This window comes from Aethalodelphis obliquidens, unplaced genomic scaffold (genome assembly GCF_003676395.1).
Source record: "Aethalodelphis obliquidens isolate GAN/ISIS:26980383/991018 unplaced genomic scaffold, ASM367639v1 scaffold53, whole genome shotgun sequence".
Lineage (NCBI taxonomy): Eukaryota > Metazoa > Chordata > Mammalia > Artiodactyla > Delphinidae > Aethalodelphis > Aethalodelphis obliquidens.
The window spans coordinates 12,088,296-12,112,756 of NW_020837997.1; the positions used below are offsets into that span (position 1 = coordinate 12,088,296).

General features: G+C 53.7%; 1 protein-coding gene and 1 long non-coding RNA gene across 4 annotated transcripts; one reads left to right on the forward strand and one right to left on the reverse strand.

Annotated features, from left to right (window-relative positions):
* Positions 1-580: 580 nt before the first annotated feature.
* Positions 581-6,223, reverse strand: LOC113608749 (uncharacterized). The gene is made up of 2 exons (XR_003428413.1): positions 6,114-6,223; positions 581-776 (listed from the first exon to the last, which is right to left on the reverse strand). It is a non-coding gene; the product is annotated as an uncharacterized LOC113608749 (long non-coding RNA).
* Positions 6,042-23,770, forward strand: GNA15 (G protein subunit alpha 15). Of its 3 annotated transcripts, none has more exons than XM_027085532.1 (7): positions 6,042-6,561; positions 13,933-14,117; positions 15,728-15,882; positions 16,568-16,696; positions 19,071-19,200; positions 20,413-20,566; positions 21,557-22,618. In XM_027085532.1, exons 1-7 carry the CDS (start codon positions 6,417-6,419, stop codon positions 21,781-21,783), a joined length of 1,125 nt encoding a protein of 374 aa, XP_026941333.1. In that variant the 5' UTR covers positions 6,042-6,416; the 3' UTR covers positions 21,784-22,618. The 3 variants fall into 3 exon arrangements, with proteins under 3 accessions (XP_026941333.1, XP_026941335.1, XP_026941334.1); XM_027085534.1 differs by lacking the exon at positions 21,557-22,618 and adding an exon at positions 23,640-23,770 and having other exon boundaries at positions 6,049-6,561; XM_027085533.1 differs by having other exon boundaries at positions 6,443-7,063.
* The last annotated feature ends 691 nt before the right edge of the window (positions 23,771-24,461 follow it).

A 24,461-nucleotide genomic window follows, 5' to 3' on the forward strand; every position in this document is an offset into this window, starting at 1 on the left:
ATGGGGTCTGAGGTCACGGGAGCCGCAGCTCGGCCGCCCGGGGTGTACCTCCTTCCCTGAGCTGGGACTGCGGCCCCAGGGCCCCTGACTTCAGGTCAATGTGCTGTGCTGTGGGCTGGAGCATCCTGCAAGAGGAACTCCTCCTCGTGGGGGGCAGGGGACAGAGATGGGGCCTGGGTTCTGGGCCCAACTGGCCACTCACTGTCGCGGATCCTCTTGGGAAGACGGGCCCCTCCCCCGGCCCCATTTCTTTCTGCAAACCAAGATGTTGGACCAGTGATCTCCCTGCCATCTCTCAGTCTTTTTTTCCTTAAAAAAAAATATTTTTTACATTGTGGTAAATACACCTACAACTTACCAGCTTCACCATTTTTAAATATACAGTTCGGTGACATTAGTTTCATTTGCAATGTTGTGCAACCGTCAGCAGTAATTGTCTCCAAAACATTTTCATCACCTCAAACAGAAACTCCATACCCATTAATCAATAACTCCCCACCCCCTCCCCCAGCCCCTGGCCCCACCATCCTATTTTCTATGGATTTCACTCCTCCAGGGACTCCATGTGAGTGGAATCACACAGTATTTGTCCTTCTGTGTCTGGCTTCTCACTGAGCATCATGTCCTTCAGGTACATCCATGGTGTAGCAGGTGTCAGGATCTCTTTCCTTTTTAAGGCTGAATCATTTCACTGCGTGGATGGACCACCTTTGTTTATCCATCCGTTGATGGTCACTTGGGTTGTTTCCCCCTTTTCACTGTCGTGAATCACGATGCTGTGAACACAGGTGTGCAAGTATCTCTTTGAGACTCTGCTTTCCATTCTACTGGCTATAAACCCAGAAGTGGAATTGCTGGGTCAAATGGCGATTCCACGTTTAACCGTTTGAGGAACCGCCAGGCTGTTTCCACGGCGGCTGCCCCATTTCTCCTTCCCACCAGCTGTATGCCAGGGTCGCATTTCTCCATATCCCCCTCCAGTTCTATTTACTCACTCATCAGTGGGATGGAAATGCCCTGAAGGCCCCGTGTGTGCCAGGCACTGTCCTAGGCACTGCATATACAGGGAGACAGCACTTATCACCATGACTCAATCTATGAATAAAAGCAGCAGGGAAGAGTCATTGGCAGCGATAGTGGCCATTTCAGGCAGGCTGTTCAGGAAAGCCCTTTCGGAGAAGGTGGCGTATGAATAGGATGCTGGAAGACGTGAAGAGAAGGGGCCGTGCTGTGGTCTGAGGGAGGGGATTGCCAGGCGGAGGGCAGAGCATGTGCAAAGGCCCTGGGGCAGGACCAGCCCTGGTTCATTGGAGGAACAGCAAGGAGGCCCGTGTGTCTGGAGCAGAGTGAGTGAGGCAGAGAGAGGGAGGAGGGGAGGGCAGGGAGGGGACAGGGCAGGTCGTGCAGAGCCTTGTGGGCCGCGGGGAGGACTTGGGCTTTTACCCTCAGGAAGGTGGGACCCTGGAGGACTGTGGGCAGGGGCGGGACAGGGCCTGACTCAGTGCTCATAGGCGCCCTCTGGTGGCCGCTGCCGGGAGGACAGACTGTGGGGCTGAGGGCGGAATCAGGGACCCGGATGGAGGGGACTCAGCTGGACCAGGTGGGAGATGATGGAGTGGTCCCAGGTGGAGGCGGAGGAGGGAGTGGGATTCGGGAGGTGGGTGCAGGGAGGGAGCCCGCGGATGCTGCCGGCGCGCCTGGCCGTCATGTGCCCCGCGGCCGGCAGGTGCTGCTCGCCTGCTTTCCGCGCCCGTCCGCGCGAACGCGCATCCGCTCCGGAGGTCCTCTCCGCATCCCGGTTCCAACAGGGAAACCGAGGCACAGAGCGGCCGGGCCCTTGCCCTGACGGTAGGCGGCGCCCCCGAGCCTGGGCACCAGCCGCGACCCGGTGCAAAGTGAAAACGCAGGGCCCTTGTTACAAAACCAGGAGGCTTTCAAGACAGAAAACCTTCCGAGCCCGAGTCCCCCGCCCACCAAGCCGGCCCAGGTGGCCGGCGAGGGGATCCTGGCTGTTTCCTCCTTTTGGCTGCGGTGAATCATGCTTTTGTGAACTTGGGTGGGAAAGACCCTCTGGAGACCCTGCTTTCGGTATGGATATACTCGCAGAAGTGGAATCAAATCCGTGATTCATCAGTTAATAAAGGGAGGGGATGGACATTTGTACCCCAGCCTTGGGCCAGCCCTGGTGGGGGCGGGGGCATGACCTTGGGTATGGCCAAGGGCAGTGGCCAGGGAATGACCCAGCTGTGGCCTCCCATCAGCTGAGGACTGTGAGGTACTGTAAAACCATGTAGACATCCTATTCCTCATTAAACAGAAAGGGCATTTCTCATACCAAAGGAACAGCAAGGAGATCGTCGTTTCTGAATAAAGGAGAGACTTTTGGATGGGATAAATTTAGGTCCATAAAAAACTCACCAGAGAGAATTCCCTGGTGGTCCAGTGGTTAAGAATCCGGGCTTCCACTGCAGGGGGCACGGGTTCGATCCCTGATCGAGGAGCGAAGATTCTGCAAGCCCGGTGGCACGGGCAAAAATTTAAAAAACAAACAAAAAAAACTTACCAGAGCTACTGGGGTTGTAAATTGGTACACGCACTTTGGCAAAAGAGAGTTAATATCTGGGAAATACCTTGTAACCCAGCAATTCCACAGTTGGGGTTTTTTTTTTTTTAATAAATTTATTTATTTTTGGCTGCATTGGGTCTTCGTTGCTGCATGCGGGCTTTCTCTAGTTGTGGCGAGCCGGGGCTACTCTTGGATGCGGTGCGCGGGCTTCTCATTGCGATGGCTTCTCTTGTTGTGGAGCATGGGCTCTACATGCACAGGCTTCAGTAGTTGTGGCACGCGGGTTCAGTAGTTGTGGCTCACGGGCTCTAGAGCACAGGCTCAGTAGTTGTGGCTCACGGGCTCTAGAGCGCAGGCTCAGTAGTTGTGGCGCACGGGCTTAGTTGCTCTGCAACACGTGGGATCTTCCGGGACCAGGGCTCGAACCCTTGTCCCCTGCATTGGCAGGCAGATTCTTAACCAGTGCGCCACCAGGGAAGCCCCCCTCAGGCATTTCTGATGGGCGTGCAAAATGGGAAAGCCACACCAGAAAAGCATTCAGCCGTTTCTTACAAAGTTATACGTACAATTACCTTATGACCCAACCATCCCGCTTCTAGAAATATCCTAGAGAAATGAGCACTGATGATGATTATAGTGCATGTTTACAGCAGCACTATCCGTTATCACCCCCAAACTGGGAGCAACCCAAATGGCCTTCTACGGGTGAACAGATAAAGGGTGATGAACCCACACAACAGAAAACTACCCAAGAGTCCAAAGGAGAGGGCTCCTGACATGCCCCACTGCATAGGCGGATCTCAGATGCTAAGTGAAAGAAGCCAGTCTCAAAAATTACACAGTGTGTGATTCCATGTATATGACAGTCTCAAAAAGATTCAAAAAACCATAGCAACAAAGACCAGATCGGGCTTCCCTGGTGGCGCAGTGGTTGAGAGTCCGTCTGCCGTTGCAGGGGACGTGGGCTCGTGCCCCGGTCCGGGAGGATCCCACATGCCGCGGAGTGGCTGGGCCCGTGAGCCATGGCTGCTGGGCCTGCACGTCCGGAGCCTGTGCTCCGCAACGGGAGAGGCCACAACAGTGAGAGGCCCGCGTACCGCAAAAAAAAAAAAAAAAAAAGCAGACTGATGGTTTCCAGGGGTGAGGGCTCAGGTGAGGGTCTGGCTATAAAGAGGTACCTGGAGGGGGTTCTTAAGGTGACAGACCATATTCTGTCAACTGTTTTAGCCATAATTTACATGACTGTGTACATTTGTTAAAACACAAAACCGTACACCAAAGGAAGCACCTACCAAGCCACGTAAATTGAAAAAACAAAAAGCAAAATAAATCTTGTTACCAAAAATACCCCCCAAACACAGAAATACCACAGAAGTTGGTGCAGTACCGACTGCCCAGCAGGAGGAAGGGGGTCTTGTTGGAACGGGTATCTAGGAACCCTCTTGGGGCTGACGATACCCTGAATCTTGGCCTAGGTGGGGATCACGTGGGTATCAGTTTCACAGGAAATTATTAGGTTATATGTTCATGTTTTCTGTGTTTTCTGTGTGTGTGTGTGTGTGTGTTTGTTTTAATTTTTAGTTCCCTGACCAGGGATGGAACCCACGCCCTCTGCAGTGGAAGGGCGGAGTCTTAACCACTGGACTGCAAGAGAAGTCTGTGTGTGTACTTTTTTTTAATATATGTTTTAAAAATTTACTTATTTATTTATTTGGCTGCGCCAGCTCTTAGTTGCGGCATGCAGGATCTAGTTCCCCAGTCACAGATGGAACCTGGGCCCCATGCATGGGGAGCGTGGAGTCTTACCCACTGGACCATCAGGGAGGTCCGTGTGTGTGTATTTTTTAAACACACACACAGCTCACCCTGTTATTCCCGAATGAACTAATAGGTGACAGGTGTCCCGCCAGGATGGTACCTCATCTGGAGAGGAAGCAGCTCCTCGCCTGTTTGGGGAAGTGGGAAGATTTGTTGTGAGGCTGGAGAAATTCACAGAGTATGGGCCCCGGAGGAGGGGGAATCAAGGCACCTGTTTTTATTTCTCTGAAGTCAGCGGGATGCCGCCCTGGCCCTGTGTGATGGGTTAGGGACCTGGTGTCCTTTGGGAAACAGCGGGGTGGCCCCAGGTGCTCCTGGCCTTGCCCTGCCATCCACCCTCCAGTCTGTGACTCAGCCTGGCCTCTGGGTTTTGCCAAGCTGGTTACCTCCGTTCTGCTTCTGTGTGGCCCAGATTATTATTTCTGCTTTTCTTCACCTTCCCCGGTAGTGGGAAGTCACCCAGGCCTCAGGCCGCGGGGAGCACCCCCTCCTCACGGCCATCCGGTCGGGGGTGGGAACGGGGTTGAGCAGGGCAGTGCCTGCCAGGACCCAGTGACCCAACGGGGCCCCTATCGAACTTCCCATCTGCTGGTCGTTATGAATCAACAGCGAAGGAAACCGCATTGGTGCCGGCTGGGGCGTGGCACAGGCAGACAGTTGCGGCTGTGTGACCTCAGGCACAGCACACACCCTCTCTGAGCCTCACCAGTGCCTGTGGGAGGGGCCCGGGGTCTCCCAGATTCTGTGTATCTCTGGGGGGGAGGGGTGTTTGGGAACTTTCTAGAGCTTTCTAGAACCTCTCAAAGAGCATTCTATCCCCGAACACAGCAAAGAGCTGCTGGATTGGAGACATTCTGTGGGGACGCAGCTACACAGCCACCCCTGTGTCCCCTCCTGCTTCTAAGGTCCTGAAGGCTGAGTCGTCAGGGAACGAGGGCCTCATGGCCTCGCTGGGATGCGGGCTTGACTCCCAAGATCCCTCTATGTCCAGGCTGCCTGTCCAACTTCTCCTCCCAAATGCCTGTCTTCTCAGAGTGACCTTCCTTGACCCCCTGTTTCAAGCCACACATGAGCCCCCCCCAATCTCCCATCCCCCTTCCCAGCTTTATTTTCCTCTCACAATTTATGGCCATCTGATAGGCTTAGATATACATATATTTAAGGTATTTCTTTATCTGTCTGTCTAGAGCATAAGGCAGGGAGATTGGGTTTTTTGTCATTTGGGTCCCTGCTGTGCGTAGAATGCCTGGCACACAGTAGGCGTCGCATAAATGTTTGCAAGAAGAATGAATGGCCCCGTTCCAAAGTCCCAAAGCTGCCAGCTCTGCAGTTGAGACTGAGACCCCACGGGTGGGAGAGGGTCCTCGGGGGCTGTCACTGCCTGGCTGTGCCTCTATGTCCCCATCTGTGCAGCGGGAATGGCAAGGAACTTGGGGTGCTGTCCGCATGACCAACCCCCACCCCGCCAAACACAAAAGCACTTAAAACAGTAAGTGACGCCGGGCCCTGGCTGTGCTTTTAAAAAAGACCTTGTGGGGTATTCTGATGACTGCTTCTAATTGGCCCAGAGGAGGGGGAGAGGTGGGTGGGCCGGGGCCGGGCGTCAGAGGCCCAGGAGGACAGGGTCCACCCCTTCTCCAGAATGAGGAAGGAGGCTCAGCGCAGACCCAGATTGCAGACGCCGGGCCTTTCCTCCCCGCCCCGCCCTCCCCTGGGGCGCCCACCTCACCTCTGGCTCTACTGCCGTCAACCTGTCGGGCCGGGCCGGGCAGGTCTGGGGGTGGGCGGGGAGCCCTAAGCCGGCATCTCCTCTCCTTCTCCACCCCTGACCCGCCGCGCAGGCCTCGCCGAGCTGGGCCGCCGGGTGCCCAAGGCCGGGAAGCCGGGGGTCCCGGGGGGGCGACCCCCACGACGAGGGAGACTCTTGCCGCCGGCTGTCAGAAGCCCACCCCGGAGCGGCCGGCCGGGGTGCCTCCCGGGGGAGGAGGAGGGCGCGGGGGCGATGCCGCCTGGTGCCCGCTGAGGCCCCACCATGGCCCGCTCGCTGACCTGGCGCTGCTGCGCCTGGTGCCTGACCGAGGACGAGAAGTCGGCGGCCCGGATCGACCAGGAAATCAACAAGATCCTCCTGGAGCAGAAGAAGCGGGACCGAGGGGAGCTGAAGCTGCTGCTGTTGGGTGAGTCCGCGGCCACCCCGGGCGGGACAGCCTGGGAGCCCACTTTCAGGATGAGTCGACTGAGGCCCGGTTCCTCGTCCCAAGGGGTGAGCTGTGGGCCCGTCCCGCGGTCCGGCCATCTCCTGGGCATCTGCAGGAGCAGAGGCGGTTTGGGCCGGCGGCCTGGCTTCTGTCAAGCAGGCCCGGCCCGCCCCATCGGTTCCGCGTTGCAGGAAGGGAATGAGCCGCACAGCCCGGGGAGCTCCAGCCTCGCCCTCCGAGCCCCTCCCGTCCCTCTGGAGAGCTGGGTCTGTTCTGGTGGTTTATCAGCACGGTCGTGTGGGCAGAGAGAGCATTGCCACGTGCCTCTGATTGATTGATTGATTGGTCGGTTCATTCACTCAAGACATACTGAGTAATTCGTGGGGGCACAGCGGCAGAGGAGATGGAGCGTGTCCCTGCCTCTGGGGACCTCAGCTTCCGGTGGGGGAAACAGATGTTAAGCCCCCAAACTAATAAGCAGGTAAAATAATTTCCGGCAGCGCGAAGAACAGGAGGAAAATAGAACAGGGTGAGGGAGTGGGGGTGACGTGGGTGTGGTGGATTGGAAGCCTCTGAGACCTCATGTCTTCTTGTCCACGTGTGTCCACTTCCCCAGCCACCTTGCCCTGTGTATGACCCTGCTGGCCTAAGCCCAGGGACGCCAGCCTTGGAGGGTCTCCTGGGACTGCCTGAGCCCTGAGCGAGGGCCGGGGAAGTGTTCCAAAGTCCCATCTGCCTGTCCTGGGGCAAAGAGCCTGGTCATCTGGATGGCCGTCCTCTCTCTTCTCTTGCTCAGTGGCAAGGGGCAGCCCTGAGGGGTGGAGAGAGAGGAGAGGGTGGGGGCATGGGACCCCAGTGAAGCTGTCTGAGCCTGGAACGTTTTAATTAAGAATTTAATTTCATAGCTATCTCTATTCACTTTCTGTAATAGCTAGGCTAGTATATATATTTTATTTACTATCTTTTAATAAATAGGGCTATTCCTTCTCGAGTGAGCTTTGGTTATTGGTATCTTCCAAAGAATTTGTCCATTTCTTCAAAGTTGTCAAATGTATAGGCATAAGGTTGTTTATAACATTCCCTTGTCATCCTTTCATGTCTGTGGGATTTGTAGTGATGTCTCCTTTTTCATTCTTTGTCTTTGCTCCATTTTTCTTGACCTGTTGGGCTAGGGGTTTGGCAGTGTTAGTGATACTTCCTTGCACATCTCAGGTTTTCTTTAACCACACCTCAGGACCTTTGCACATGCCATTCTCCCTGCCAAGGGCTCTCAGCATCCCCCAAGCCTTTGCATGGCTGGTGCTCTCACTCCTTTCACTCAAGACAGGTCTCAGCTCAAGTGTCACTTCCTCAGAGAAGTCTTCCCTGATTTCCCGGGCTTCAAAGTCAGCCCCATCTTTCTTTCTCGCCTGATTTTTCTTCATACCACTCACTCGCTGATGCTCTCTCAGGTGTTTTCTTGTTTCCTTGTTTATTGTCTGTCTCTCCAGTTACACAGCAAGCAACACAGAGGTGAGGACCATGTCCATCTTATTCACTCCTGTGTCCCCAGCATCTATTTCAGGAGTACGGTGACCTGACGTAGAGCAGATACCCGATGCATGATTTATAAATGAGTGAATGAATGAATGAATGAATCCTGTTTCAGGGATGATTTTCCCCAGAGCTGTACCATATCTTCCTGGAGCTGGGAAAGTCCCTTGCCCCACTGATCACTGCACAGCCAGTCCCAAATCAGGAAGCCACTTCTGCTGGTAGGGGTGGGAGAGGGGAGAGGGGAGGTTGTCCACGTGCCCAAGCACAGATGGTGGCCCTATGGACAGCCCGCTGGACTGTGGTTTCAACACCCCTATCCAAGCCCTGAGGGCTGCTTCCACACCTGCCCTCTTTAAAAACAGGAATTGAATCCAAAAGTTATTATTATTTTTTTTTTCTGGGAGGTGGCTGACCCTTTGGAGGAAGAAGGCCAAGGGGCTGGGGGTCTGTCCCTGACAGGAAGTGGTCACCACGTTGAGGAGGGGGAAGACTCAGAATAAGGCAATTAAAGGAGCCAGCTCTGTCCATACTATGTGAGGTAGGAACCACTCCAGACGGGGAAACCGAGGCCCAGAGAGGTGAAGCGACCTGCCCAAGGTCACACAACCAGGATCGGAACCTAGAATTCTGGTTCCACAGTCCACATGCTTGACTGCCCTGTGAACGTGCCTCTACAGAAGCCCAATGACAGATGGGGAAACTGAGGCCCAGGGCGGCGGCAGGATGGGTCTGGGGTCTGCAGCCAGTTTTGAGGCAGAGCTGGGCAAAGAAGATGAGCTGTCTGCTCTCAGGCAGCTCCCTGTGTCCCAGTGGCCCAGTTTCCTGGGGGAGGATGGCGGGGCTGGGACTGCCATCAACCATGGAAGGAGCTGCACAGCGTCTCGCGATGCCTGGGGCTTGGCACGGCTCCTGGCCTCCGCGAGTTTCTACTTCCTCACCCATTCCCAGAAGGAAGCAATCACTTCCCGTCTGGCTGCGAGGACGTGCCAGGTGGCAACAGCTCTCCCTGCAGCTCCCAGTCCCATTTGGGGGGCTTGCTGAACCACATCAGGAGAGGGAGCAGAGAGACTCCTGATTCCTCAGTGGCTCCAGGACAGTCACAACTGCAAAGGTGGAGTTTTTCAGACTTCAGGTTGTGAGCCACTTGTGAGTCACAAAACCCAAGTTGTGGGTGGCAACCAGGATATTTTTTTTTCTTTAATGAAACAGAAGAGGAAAAAAAAAAAAGGAAATCGGTGCATCTCAACAAAATTAACTGTTGCGGACTTCCCTGGTGGTGCAGTGGTTAAGTATCCTCCTGCCAATGCAGGGGACACAGGTTTGAGCCCTGGTCCAGGAAGATCCCACATGCCGTGGAGCAACTAAGCCCGTGCACCACAACTACTGAGCCCATGTGCCACAACTACTGAGCCTGCGCTCTAGAGCCTGCGAGCCACAACTCCTGAGCTCATGTGCCACAACTACTGAAGCCAGCGTGCCCAGAGCCTATGCTCTGCAACAAGAGAAGCCACCGCAGTGAGAAGCCCGCGCACCGCAATGAAGAGTAGCCCCCGCTCGCTGCAACTAGAGAAAGCCTGCACGCAGCAACGAAGACCCAACGCACCCAAAAATAAATAAATAAATAAAAATTAACTGTTTCTTGGTGAGATCTTTCTTTGTTCTCCACACTTTTGGGGGCAACCCAGAGGAAGGTCAAAGGGTGCAGCCCCCTGCCGTAGGTCTCACCGCCGTCTTGGCAGCACCCAGAGGAGCCGACGAGCTTCCGAGCGTCCGTAGAAACATCACATGAACTGATACTTTGATGAAGGTGAAGGATCCACAAGGGCTTGTGTTTACTCCTCTGCTTTTCCAGTAGCTGTGTGACCCTGGGAAAGTCACTTCACCTCTCTGAGCCCCCACGTCTCTACTGCGAATGGGAAAACAGTGGGAATCTTAGTGACGATAATTCAGGCAGTGCCTGGGGAACTTCCCGGAATGATTATTAAAAAGCCCGTGAGCTCTGGACTCAGAGCCGGGTTTGAGTCCCAGTTTGGCCACCCACCAGCTGCACGACCCAACCGATCTGGGACTCAGTTGCCCCACGTGAAATGTGGAGCCAAGAGCCATTCCTCTTGTGGGCTCAGGCAAGCTGGTGCGTGTGGACCCCCCGGCACCCTAGGAGGACAGGGGGGCTTACGGTACCTCTTCCACCTCCAAATAGCAGAAGCTCCGGACACCAGCCCATCTCCCAGGTTTCCCAGTGGGAGGCGAGGCTGTGGGTTTATCTCACTGACTGTGGTAGTCAGAGGTTCTACTGCAGGAATATTTATTGAGTTTGATGTATCCCCGTCCTGAAATCCAAGGAATCTGAGACACATGTGGCTCCTTACTGAAGCATTTCAGATTGTGGAACTGTGGGGCGTTTTTTGTTTGTTGTTGGTTTGTTTGCAGGAAACTTTTTATTTTGGAATCATTTTTGAAGGACAGAAATGTGGCAAAGATAGTCCAGAGAGTTCCCGTCTCCTCCTAAACAGCTTCCTCTCGTGGTGACATCTTACATAAGTGCCATGTGCTCATCACAGCTGAGATATTAATGTGGGAACCGTACCATTACATTTCTGTTAACTAAACTCCAGATTTAGATTTCACTGGTTTTTCCACCACGGCCCCTTTTCTGTTCCAGCCTCCAATGCAGCATCTCACATGGCATTTGAGGTTTTTTTTTATTTTAATAAGTTTATTTATTTTATTTTTGGCTGCGTTGGGTCTTCGTTGCTGCATGCAGGCTTTCTCTAGTTGTGGCAAGCGGGGGCTACTCTTCATTGAGGTGCACGGGCTTCTCACTGCGGTGGCTTCTCTTGTTGCAGAGCATGGGCTCTAGGCGCATGGGCTTCAGTAGTTGTGGCACGCAGGCTCAGTAGTTGTGGCGCACGGGCTTAGTTGCTCCACGGCATGTGGGATCTTCCCGGACCCGGGCTCGAACCCACGTCCCATACATTGGCAGGTGGATTCTTAACCACTGCACCACCAGGGAAGCCCTTGAGGGTTTTTTTTCCCACTTTCTTAACTTTTCATTTTAAAATACTTTCAGAGTTATAAAAAAGTTGCACCGGATTCTTCTGCAAATGTTAACATTTTATCACATGCCCTTTATCCCATCCCACCCTGCTCGCCCTCTCCCTCTATCTCTCTCTCTCTATATATATATATACATATATATATGTATACACACACATTATATATAAGTATATGTGTATATACTTATAATTTACATAATGCATAGCTATAGTTTATTTGTTATACATTTATATATTATATTTAACACGTACGTATTCATTTTTATCGGAACCGTTTGTGAGTAAAGTTGCAGCCCTGACACCTTTTCCCCCCCAGATACTTCAGTGGGTTTACGTCCCACTAAAAAGCAAAGACCCCCCCAGGGCAATGGTGAGCAGGCGATGAGCGTGATGCAATCCCGTCACCATCACGTCCCGAATCCCGTCACCATCACGTCCCGCTGGCATTCCCAGTTTCCCCATGAATGTCCTTTAGGGCCATAGCAAATTGACTCTTTTCCTTGGATCTCGAGTGCAGCGGTGTCGCTGGGTCCTGCCCTCACTGCCTTCAGAATTGCTGGGAGTGGGAGGGGACGAGAGCCCCCCAGGGGCGGTACAACAGAGTTCCACCCCGTCCTCTGCCGCTTCTTACACTCCCAGCCTCCTCCCTGCTGTGTTTCCTCTGCTCCTCGTTCCTCTTTCTGGCTCCAGCCAGGGCACCCCTTCCCTTTTTGCTGCTGGTCCCAGTTCCTCCTGCACGAGTCCGCTTCCCCACCCCTGGAGGGACCCCACACCAGTGTCCCCCAGGAGCCGGCAGGGTGACAAGGTGTTGGAGGTGGTTCCCGGCCCCACACCTCCCGCCTGGCTATCATGCCCATTTCACAGACGAGAAAACAGAGGCTCAGACAGGGAGATATCAGGGCTCAGACAGCAGGGAGCCAGGCCTTGCTCTTTGAGCTTCCAAAGGTTCTAGTGTTACTATCCCAGACCCATGACCGGCTTTTTGACGTGCGACCCTGCACTCAGAAGGGCCCTGTGGTTTCATCCAGCGCTTGGCCCTGGAGATTCTGTAGGTGAGCCTGCAAGGACCCTCTCCCCACTCTGGTCCATCAGCAAGGTCGTGTGTATTCTGTCTCCCAAATATCTTGGGCATATGTCCTCTTCTCTCTAGCTCCACGCGGCCACCTGGGTCCAGCCTGGACCAGAACAGTCCCATTTGGCTGGGTTCACCCCTCCCCAACCTGCCCTCCCCTCAGTAGTCAGGGGCCACCTGTGAGCCCCTGGGTCAGGCCCCACCCCTCCTCTACCCACAGCCCACAAGGCCCTGCATGACCTGCCCTGTCCCCTCCCTGCCCTCCCCCTCCCTCTCTCCCCCTTGATCACTCTGCCCCAGACACACAGGCCTCCTGGCTGTTCCTCCAACATGCCAGGCATGGTCCTGCCCCTGGACCTTTGCATGTGCTGTGCCTGCTGTTGGGAATGCTATTCCCCCTTCTCTTCTAATGAATTCTGTCATCTGCCAGGTCTCAGATGAGATGTCACCTCCTCAGTGAAGCCCTCCTAGATTACCCAGCCTAACTCAAAGCCCCCTTCTCCTTAGAACCCCTTCCACAATCATAATTTCACCTCCTCCCTCTCTCCCCCTCGCTCACTCACCTCCAAGCACACAGGCCTCCTCGCTATTCCTCCAACACACCAGGCCTGGTCCTGCCCCAGGGCCTTTGCACGTGCTGTGTCCACTGCCTGGTGCTCCCTCCTCCAGATCTTGGCACGAGAGCAACCTTCCCAGCCTTCAGATCTCAACGCCAATGTCACCTCCACTGAGAAGCCTTCTGTGACACTTAGCTGTAGTAGTCACTTAATCATTCTTTATCTATTTATCTTATTGTATTTCCTTCACAAAACTTTCTCTTCCTGAAATTATTATAGCGAATAATAATAATAGTAATTATAATCATGGTAAAGACTACTATTGCTAATAATAGTGGACAGGAATGTAGCTCTTACTATGTCAAAGCACACTCTAGGCCAGGGGTCCACAGATTTTTCTGTAAAGGGCCACATGGTAAATCTTTTCAGCTTTGCAAGCCAGAGGATCTCTGACTACTCAACACTGCAGCTGTCCCGAGAAACCAACCCTAGATAATTTGTATACAACAAGGCACGGCCATGTGCCAATAAAACTTTATTGACCTACCCTGAAACCTGAATTTCATGTCATTTTCAGGTGTCACCAAAAAGGAATCTTTGGATTCCTTTCAGCCATTAAAAAATGCAAAAACTGTAACCACTACAAAAATGTAAAAACTGTAAGGGTGAAAAGAATTAGAAATACAAAAACCATGCAAACTGTAAAAATTTGCTGGCCATGCAAAAACAGGCAGCTGTCAGGAATTCCTTGGTGGTCCAGTGGTAGGACTCAGCGCTTTCACTGCAGGGGACCCCGGTTCCATCCCAGGTCGGGGAACTTAGATCCCACAAGCCGCGTGGTGTGGCAAAAAAACAAAAACACAAAACAAAACAAAACCCCCAAATTAAAAATAAAAACAGCGGCCGGCAGGCCGAGGTTTGCTGCCCCTCCTGGGACAAACTTTTAATGAACTAGTTTACCCCTCACGTCCACCCAGCAAACCATGTTTCACAGGTGGGGAAACCGAGACATAGAGCCATGAAGCTGCTCGCCCAGGATCACAGAGCGGGGATTTGAACCCTAGTGGCGGGAGGTGGCGGGTGGTGGGAGCCCCGGAGGGCTGAGCTGACCACAGAGTCCCCTCCCCAGGCCCTGGCGAGAGCGGGAAGAGCACGTTCATCAAGCAGATGCGCATTATCCACGGGGCAGGCTACTCGGAGGAGGAACGCAAGAGCTTCCGGAGCCTGGTCTACCAGAACATCTTCGTGTCCATGCAGAGCATGATTGAGGCTATGGAACGGCTGCAGATCCCCTTCAGCTGGCCCGAGAGCAAGGTGAGCATCCCGGCTCTCACTGCGTGGGCGCCACACTGGGAGGGGTTTCCTTAGGACTTCAGGGTGGGACCGTGTCCCTTCAGATCCCCTAAGTCCTTGTGAAGAACCACCTCCTCCAAGGTTTCCTGGGATCCTGTTCTGCATTCCAGGCAGCTCAGCACCAGCAGGTCCCCCCACCGACTTCGCGGGTTCCCCGTGGACCCCCAGGGCTCAGCCATCTCTCCCTTGGACCCCATGATGCCTGGTAGGAGTCCTGAGTCAGCAGGCGTTTTGTTCTGGAAATATTAGTACGGTGGACTGGTTCCTGAGCCCTGCCCTACCCTGCTGGGGGGAGGGGTGCTATGCAGACTGTGCGTCACATCACCCTTCTCTTTAAAATTTTTATTTTATTGTGTGAAGAACACTCAACATGAAATCTATTCTCTTAGCAAATTTTAAGCGCACGATGCAGTATCAGTAACTGCAGACACAATGTCATCAGGGAGAGCTCTAGGATGTATTCCGCTTGCCTAAGGGAAACTTTATTCATGGCAACCCCAACTCCCTTCCCCTAGCCCATTCTACTCTCTGTGTCCATGAACTTGCCTCTTCCAGATGCCTCATGTAAGTGGGATCGTGCAGGATCTGTCCTTCTGTGACTGTGTTATTTCACTTAATATGGTGTCTTCAAGGTTCATCCACATTGTCCCCTGTTGCAGAATTTCCTTCTTTTTAAAGCCTGAATAGTATTCGAGATATATCTATCTTTATCCATTCAACCATCGATGGACATTTAGGTTCTTTCCACATCTTGGCTGCTGTAAATAACACTGCAGTGAACCTGGGTGTACAGATATCTTTTCAAGATCCCAGTTTCAATTCTTCTGGATAAATACCCAGGAGTGGAATTGCTGTATCATAGAGTAGCTCTATTTTTAAAAATTATTTATTTATTTGCCGTGTCACATGGCTTGTGAGATCTTAGTTCCCCGACCAGAGATGGAACCCGGACTCTCAGCAGTGAAAGCGTGGAGTCCTAACCACTGGACCGCCAGGGAATTCCCAGTGGCTCTATTTTTAATTTTGGTGGGAACCTCCATACTGTTTTCCACAATGGCTGTACCAGATTGCATCGCCCCAGCAGTGCATGAGGGTTCCAACCCACAAGACCTCAGGACTGGTCCGTTCTGAGGCCTCTCTCCTTGGCTCGTAGATGGCTGTCTTCTCCCTGTGTCCTCACGTGGTCATCGTTCTGTGTGTGTCTGTGTCCCAATCTCCTCTTCTTACAAGGACACCAGTCACGTTGGATTAGCGCCACCCTCATGACCTCATTGTGACTTCATTACCTCTGTAAAGACCCTATCTTCAGACATGAACAACAGGAGTGCCTGCTTCCGGTGCAAAGAAAGGAGAACAGATAGAGAAGAGGTTACTGCCCCAGGCAGGGTCACCCAGAACTGACGCTCCCTGCACGGAAACAAGCCCCTGCTGGCCTCTCGCGCCGCTGTGCGCTCTACCTGTGCCCACCCTTGGTGGACGGACGCCGGCACGAAAGGGGGTGGAGACGTCAGGAGGGCAACCCGCCCCGCCCGGCTGCTCTGACCCTCCCCTGTCCGTCTGTCCCTCCCCAGCACCGGGCCAACCTGATCATGAGCCAGGACCCCTACAGGGTGACCACCTTCGAGAAGCACTATGCCGTGGCCATGCAGTGGCTGTGGAGGGACTCCGGCATCCGCGCCTGCTACGAGCGCCGGCGCGATTTCCACCTGCTCGACTCGGCAGTGTAGTGAGTCTGGGGTCCGTGGGGACGGGCGCGGGGTCGGGGTGCCGAGTGCGAGGCGGTGCCAAGGCGGAGCCAGAGGAGACCCAGTCCCAGGGATCGGAGCCGGCAGAGGGGCCTCAGGCTGGCCAGCTCCCACTGCTGGGAATGCTGTGGGTGGTCTTGCCCCGGGGTGAGGCCGTCCCCGGGGAGCCGCTGCTCCCCAGGTGACACAGCTCCTGGGGTGCACTGTTCATGGGGTGACATCATTCCTGGGGTGACACTATTTCTGGGGTGATGGCGCCTCTGGGGTGACTGTTCTAGGATGACGCTCTCCTGGGGTGACACCATTTCTGGGGTGACGCTGTTCATCATCATGCAGTGAAGCTGTCCTGGGTACGACGCTGGGTGTCTAGTGCTCCAAGCTATCACTGTTCTTGGGGCAGTGACACACCTGGGGTGACAGTTTTCCCAGGGTGACGCCTGCGCCAGGGAGACAGTCCTTGGGGTCACGCTGCTGAGGGTGAAGCTGCTTCTCCCGATGCTCCCATGGCCTTGGGCTGTGCTCCTGAGCCACCTGGGACCCCAGAGATCCTGGCCCTGCCCTGGGGGCTCTCTTTCCCACAGCAAGGTCCTCACCAGGCCCTGGGTGGTGGGCCTGAGAAGCAAAGGGAGGTTTCAAGACCAAGACTCAGGGCTTCTGGCTCTACAGCTACCTGTCAAATCTGGACCGCATCATGGAGGAGGGCTACATCCCTACCTCGCAGGACGTGCTCCGCAGCCGCATGCCCACCACCGGCATCAACGAGTACTGCTTCTCCGTGCAGAAAACCAACCTGCGGTGAGCGCATAGCCTGGTGGGTGGAGAAGGCTCCTGTTGGAGGGGCAAAGGAACTGGGGCACTGAGGGATGAGTAGGAGTTGCCTAGTCCCAGCCCCCAAAGGGGCTGCCAGGCTGAAGGAGGCAAGGCTGGACACAGACACCTCCAGCCCCTCCATGGAATCAGGACTGGGACCTGGGGGAGCCAAAACTGAGCCCCCAGAGCTCTGGGAGGGTACGTCTTCCTGGAGGAGGGGACATTGTTATTAGGGCATTGAAGAATGAATAGGAGTTCACTGGAGCTAGGAGGTGATGGGAAGGAAGAGACAGAGACTGTGCAGTCAGGGCTAGACCAGAGGGATTGATTTGGGGCTGGGGAAGCTCACCCTTTGAGCTTACCCAGCCCCAAATGAGGGGTGAAGCTGGAGGTCAGGAGACCCAGGAGAAGGCAGGAGCCATGGTTCAGGCAGAAAGGGTTGGGAAGTGCCCGGGAAGTGGCCTTGGGGATGGAAATGAGGGGACAGTGTGAGAATGCTTTCTGATGTAGAATGGGCAGGACTAGATGAGCATGGGATTTAGGGCAGAGAGTCAAAAGTGACTCCCTATGGGTTTCCCATCAAGGTGAGAGAGTAGATGGTGGAGACACAGTGGTGGTGGCGGGATAGGAGGTGTTACAATAGATGATGAACTCATTTGGGGCAGGTTGGTTCTGAGGGGTCTGGGGCATCCGGGAGGTGGCTGGGCGCACACAGGCCTGAGCTGGAAGCCAGAGGTGTGGGTGGCCAGTGCAGCAAAGGATGGTCCATGCAGAGTCATGGTCAGTGTCAAAGGCCAAGGAGAGGTCAGGAAGAATACAGTGAGAGAAGCGACTTCTGGGAGTGGCCTTTAGAGAATCCTCAGTGACCTTAGTGGCCTTTAGAGAATCCTCAGTGACCTTAGGGAGGGACCTGTGGAGGGTGCAGGGGGATGCTTGAGGCCCTTCAGTGTCCAACCCACCCATGTTGATCCCTTGTTTCCCTGAACACCCCCTCCCCCGGCCCCATGTTGTTCTGGCCTCTGCAATAGTCCTTAGCAGGAAGGTTCATAATTTATCTATTTGCATTGGGTCTCCTCCACTAGACGGAGAGACCCTCAAAGTTAGGGGCTGAGTTTGCTTCACTGGTGATGATCAGTTGAAGGTCAGAGTGGAAGTTTGGAAATGTGAGTGGATGGTTGGAAAGATGGATGGATGGATGGGTGGGTGGATGCATGGATGGACGCATGGATGGGTAGGTGGGTGGATAGACGGATCAATGGATGGGTATATGGGTGGGTGGGTGTATGTATGTATGAATGGATAAATGGATAGATAGACAGATGGATGGATTGATGGGTGGGTAGGTGGACGTATGGACAAATGGGTGGGTGGGTGATGGGTTGGATGGATGAATAGATGGATGGATGAGTTGGTAAACGTTTAGGAGTAAAAGTAGTGGTTGGGGAAGTTCAGAAGTAAGGCTGGGCTGAGGAGGGAATTATCAGATGGGGAAACTTGAGTCCGTTCTTAGGCCAAAGGTGAGGGCTCAGAGGAAACTGAGACTCCGAGCTGGGAGGCTGGCAAGCAGCATACCCCACACCTATCTCAGCCATCGGAGCCCCAGTCTCAACCGCTGCATCACACGCCCCGCTCTGGATACGGGGTTTGAGGGAATCTGAGGCTCACGAGAGAGGCTGGTTTCAGGAATCAGGAGCCGCAGGCATCAGCCCGGATTTTCCTCCGGTACAGCAGGGCAAGTCCCTTCTTGCTCTGAGGCTCTGGCATTTCCTTCCAGCTGCCTGAGTAATGGTCCCATCCCTGGGGAAATGACACAGGGCTTGTTGTCAGTAACCCACGTTTCTTAGAAGAGAGAACAGAAAGGCAGGAGGGCCCAGGCTTTTGCTGTGGTGTGTGTGGGGGTGGAGGCGAACCCTTTCCCTGGGCCACACACAGAGGGGATGGCGTTTGCCCATCTGTGTGGCCACTGGACACTCCCACGGTCAACTAGAACACAGCTGATGGGAAACTGAGTTCTGGAGACGATCCGCAATTTCCCTCTTGTCACCCAGCCAGAACCAGGGCAGAGTGAGGGCAACCAGCTGTCTTCTACCATGGGGTAGAAATCAGGCAGCCCAGTGTAGTAGAAGCTCTAGAAAGTGCCCTCTCTCCCTATACCTCAGTTTCCTCATCCATAAAATGGGCATAATAGCGATACTTGCTCCATGGGGTGAAACGCCGTAACACACAAGGTGGCTGGCATCTATTCTTGTTGCTATTAATATTGCTCATGGCATGTCCCAGCCATGACTGGGGTCTGGGACGCCTCGTCACGGGGGTCCCGATTAGGCCTGAACTCTGAAAGGGAGTTGTTCCCGGTAAGGATCGTGGACGTCGGGGGCCAGAAGTCAGAACGCAAGAAGTGGATCCACTGCTTCGAGAATGTGATCGCCCTCATCTACCTGGCCTCGCTGAGCGAATACGACCAGTGTCTGGAGGAAAACAACCAAGAGGTGAGGGGCCACGATGGATGCAGGGGCACCATTTCCCCTGCTTTTCTTACCCCCATCTTGGCCCGGGAACCCACAGCTGAGCAGGCACTCTTGAGTGGGGCTTTGTGTGTCTGGCGTGGCTTTGAGCTTCACCGTCCACTCTTTTGTGGTCAGACCATTGAACCCCAACACACAGATCTACAAGCATTTGTGAGGCCAGGACCCTGACACACACACACACACACACACACACACACACACAGAGTCGGACACTCGAACCTCAAGACACACACACACCCCCGCACCCCACTGAAGCACAATGTAAGCTGTCCTGGGAATGTGGGTCATGGGGACAATGTCCTGCTTTTACTCAGAATTCTTCTCCTTTGCGTGAACTCTTCTCCTGATTAACTCCCGGCATGAAGGTCAGGCACGTTATCATCTCTGACATGTGCACTTTTCAGGGTTAAACTTTCCCATAGACAGTTTCGGGATCCAAGGTTATAATTTCGACTTTCAAACTGAATCAGATAGAATCAATTTGAGGTCATTCTGACACAGATCTTGCTCCAGTCCAGCCACACGAGATGGCCTAGTTTGCTAGGGCTGCTGTGATGAAGTACCACAAACTGGGAGGTGGTGGGCATGGGGGTGGGGGAGAGCTGAAACAACAGAAGTGTATCGTCTCATAGTCCTGGAGGCCAGAAATCTGTGGTCAGGGTGTCAGTGGGGCTGGTTCCCTGTGAAGGAGAATCTGTTCCAGGCTCTCCCAGCTTCTGGTGGCCACTGGCAATCTTTGGCGTCCCTTGGCTTATAGAATCATCACCCCATTTTACCTCCATCTTCACGTGGCCATCTCCTTGTGTCCTAATTCTCCTTTTTATAAGGATACCAGACATTGGACTTAGGGCCCATCCTACTCCAGTGTGACTGATTCTTAACTAATTACATCTTCAAAGACCCTATTTCCAAATAAGGTCTCATTCTGAAGTTCCAGGTGGACATGAATTTTGGTGTGTGGGGGACACTACCCAAACCAGTACAGGCACAAAACCATCTCGGGCGTACATAGGCAGCTGGCCACACCACCCTCAGACCCAGCTGGGTGGGAATTGGGGAGCCTCAAGCTGCTGGATGGGGGGCCGACAGCCCCATCTCTACGTGGGGAGAGGTCTCCTGTTTGGGCCGAGCTGGCCGTCTAGATCCATGACCTGCTTGTGCCCCCCAACCCAGAACCGAATGAAGGAGAGCCTGGCCCTGTTTGGCACCATCCTGGAACTGCCCTGGTTCAAAAGCACTTCCGTCATCCTCTTCCTCAACAAAACTGACATCCTGGAGGAGAAGATCCCCACCTCCCACCTGGCTACCTACTTCCCCAGTTTCCAGGGTGAGTGGTTCTAGAACTTTCTATCCCTTCACTTCCCAAAAGCAGCTCCCAAGAGAGATGCTGGTCCAGGTCCTACCCCAGCCTAGAGCCAGTGGGGTTTCAAATGCAATGGGACAGGCCTGAGTTCCAGACCCATCTCTGTCCTCTGCCCAAGATCTCTGAGTCTCAGCTTCCCCCTCTGTAGAATGGGGATAAACTAACACAAGCCTTCATACTGGATGCTGAAAACAGCAGAAATTTTTCCCCTCACAGTTCAGTAGGCCAGAAGTCTGAAATCAAGGTGTCAGCAGGGTTGGTTCCTTCTGGAGGCTCCAGGGGAGAATCTGTTCCAGGCCTCTCTCCTAGCTTCTGGTGGTCCCCTGCAATCCTTGCCATTCCTTGACTTGTAGATGCATGTCTCTAATCTCTGCCTCTGTCACCACATGACTTTGTCTCTGGTTGTCTCTTGTCTTCTTATATGGACACCAGTCATTCATTCATATATATATATGAATATATATATTAATATTCATATATATATATATGAATGTGAGATGGTGGTGGGGGGAATCGCATGTGTGCCTCACCAGGATGGCCATCCTTCCCCCGCTCTCTCTCGGCCTCGGTTTCCCCATTTGCACCTCCGCAGGATGTCTTTCTCTGCAGTTCCAGGCTCCCATCCCCCCAGCTCCAAGCCCAGCCAAGAGAGAGGGTCTCTTTTTAACACAGTTCAGCCCAAAGTCCCAGAGACCAGTGTCATTGGTCCATTCCAGATCATGTGACCTGCATGAACACATACCTGATGCTCTTATTGGCTTGGCCTGAGTCAAGTGACCAGCTAGAAAGGCAAAAGATGGCGGTGGCAGGCAGGCACTTTGGTGGGTGGTCCCTGCAGCCCTGTTGCTGCCCATATCGGGGACAGGGTCTCCAGAGCCCACCTTGGTCCCAGAAGGGAGAGGCTCCCACCTGCCCCATGAGCCGTGTGCCCTGACTGCCCACCCCTGTCCCCAGGCCCGAAGCAGGACACGGAGGCAGCCAAGAAGTTCATCCTGGACATGTACACCGGCATGTACACCAGCTGTGTGGACGGCGCAGACGGGAGCAGGAAGGGCTCTCGCTCCCGCCGCCTCTTCAGCCACTACACGTGCGCTACGGACACACAGAACATCCGCAAGGTCTTCAAGGACGTGCGGGACTCAGTCCTGGCCCGCTACCTGGACGACATCAACCTGCTGTGACCTAGGCCCAACGCTCCGGACTCAGACCCGCGCGTGGCAGGCGGGACCTGCGGGCGGTGGGGGCGGGGTGGGCCAGCGCTCAGCGAACCCAGGTGCCCCTTGTTGCTCCAGCCCCAGGCCCAGGTGGCAGAAGGGCCACGAGTGAGCCGGGGTGGAAGGCCGATCGGCGCCTCCTCCTTTCTCCGTCCCTCAGCAGGACAGCCTCTGTGTCTTCCTTTCCTCGACTCACTGTATCTCCTTGGAGAGGGAGCACAATGGCCTTTTGGGAGGCCGGGGTGCAGGAAAAGGTGAAGAGAGCAGGGGATCCAGGACTTGGGTGGATGGGGTTCTCTCAGGACCCCCACCTCCAGGTATGTCCCCCCTTGGGCAGGGGTCTGGGACCCTTTTGGGGGTGATGCACCAGCCCCGGGACAGGGGAGTGGTCCTTCATGCCGAGGGACGCGGACTCTGGCGCCCCCTAGCGGAAAGGAGCCGCATTCCAGCCTGAGGTCTGCGTAGCTCAGGGACTTGCGTTTTCTTACGAGAAAGACGCCCAGAAAACGCTGCCGTATCAGAGCCTCGTGGTTCGAAGTGTGTCCTGCCCCAGTTTTCAGATGAAGGAAACCGAGGTCTACAGGCATCCCCCGCCCCCCTTCCTTACCAGGCTGGGGGCCGGGCGTGCTGCATCTTACAACCTTCTGTATTTATTACCTCACCTTCTGCGGGGCCCCTTGAAGGGTGGACATTAAAGAAATGACATTCTGGAGACCTTTGATTTCTTAGGGGCGTCCTGGTTAACAACCAACCCCCTGCCCCGCGCGGTCCCATCTCAGTCGTCTGTCCCGGGCAGGGTAGCGAGGAAGGAAAAAGTTCTACTTGTGCAGTCACTTGTGTAGGGCATGGTACACAGAGCCGTGTGGGACTGTGTGCACTTTGAGCCCGGAAGTGGAGTTCAGCCTCTCTCCCTGGCCCCGGGGACATTTGAGCTGACCTTCTGTTGCTACTCACCCAAAATTCCAGCAGCAGCCACCGCCTATCCCTGATGGAGATGATGATGATTCCACTTACTCCAGATCCTGGTCTCCCACCATCCTCAGGGCAGGCCCATGAAGCACCAACCCCATCACCCCCATTTTACAGATGGGGAAACCGAGGCACAGAGAAACTGAATAATTTGACTAAGGCTAAACACCTGGGTGGTGGCCAAGCCAAGATTCTAGTATTCATTCAAGAGGTTTTTTGTTTTGTTTTACTTTTTAAGAAATAAACTTTAATTTTTAGAATAGTCTTGGGTTTATAGAAAAATTGCAAATACAGAGGATTGCCTTATGAAACCACACCTGATTTCCCGTATTATTAATATATTAATATGGTACTTTTTTTTTTCCATTAATGAACCAATATTGACCCATTATTAACTGAAGTCCAACAAATTTCCTTTTTCCCCCTAATGTCCTTTTTCTGTCCTGGGACCCCACCCAGGTTCCCACACGACATTTCATCACCACGTCTCCTTAGGCTCTTCTGAGCTGTGATGGCTTCTCAGACTTTCTTCGTTTTTGATGACCTTAACAGTTTTGAGGAGTGCTGGCCAGCTTTTACTTTCCCAGGGCTGCTGTAACGAAGTACCACAGACAGAGGGGCTTAAAACCACGCAAATGTATTCTCTCACAGTTCTGGAGGCAAAGTCTGAGACTAAAGTGTCAGCAGGGCCGTGCTCCCTCCAGAGGCTCTAGGGGAAAGTCCTTCCTGCCTTTTCTAGCTTCTGGTGGCTCTGTGTATCCCTGGCTTGTGGCTGCGTCCCTCCCGTCTCTGCTTGTGTCTTCACGTGGCCATCTCCTCTTGTGTGTGCCTGTGTCCAAATTTTCTTTTTACAGAGACACCAGTTACGCTGAATTAGGCCCGCCCAAATGACCTCATCCTAACTGGATTCTATCTGCAGTGATCCTATTTCCAAAGAAGGTCACGTTCCCAGATACCTCTCATAAAACGTATTTTGTCAAACGTCCTTTGGTTGAGTTTCGTTTGATGTTTTTCTCATGATTAGACTGAGGTTTAGATTTTAGGTCAGAGGAGCACAGAAGTGAAGAAGGTCTTGTCCCATTATATCAAGAGTACATGCCGTCAACATGACCTTGGTCCCCTGAGTTAGGCATCCAATTCTTATTTATTTATTTGTTTATTTATTTCTTTATTTACGGCTGCATTGGTTCTTCGTTGCTGCACGTGGGCTTTCTCTAATTGCGGCACATGGGCTTCTTATCGCGGTGGCTTCTCTTGTTGTGGAGCACGAGCTCTAGGTGCGCGGGCTCAGTAGTTGTGGCACGTGGGCTCAGCAGTTGTGGTTCGCGGGCTCTAGGGCACAGGCTCAGTAGCTGTGGCACACGGGCTTACTTGCTCCGCGGCACGCGGGATCTTCCCGGACCAGGGCTCAAACCCATGCTCCCTGCATTGGCAGGTGGATTCGTAACCACTGTGCAACCAGGGAAGTCCCTGGTTACTTTCATTATCCCTGATATCATACCATTTCATCCACATCCTTGTAATATACAAAGACTCCCTTCTAAAAAGGATAAACATAATGCAACATTATCACGTCTAAAAAAGTTAGCAATGACCCTTGGGTATTTGATATCCAGTCAGTATCCAGATTTCCCCATGTGTCTTGTAAATGTCTTTTCTAAAACTCCCCGCCGCCA

Bases quoted from the DNA above. Each gene is read 5' to 3' on its own strand.
- GNA15 (XM_027085532.1), top strand. From the start codon at position 6,417: ATGGCCCGCTCGCTGACCTGGCGCTGCTGCGCCTGGTGCCTGACCGAG. The intron at 6,562-13,932 runs GTGAGTCCGCGG...TCCCCTCCCCAG, and splicing joins GCTGAAGCTGCTGCTGTTGG to GCCCTGGCGAGAGCGGGAAG. The intron at 19,201-20,412 runs GTGAGGGGCCAC...CCCCCAACCCAG, and splicing joins TGGAGGAAAACAACCAAGAG to AACCGAATGAAGGAGAGCCT.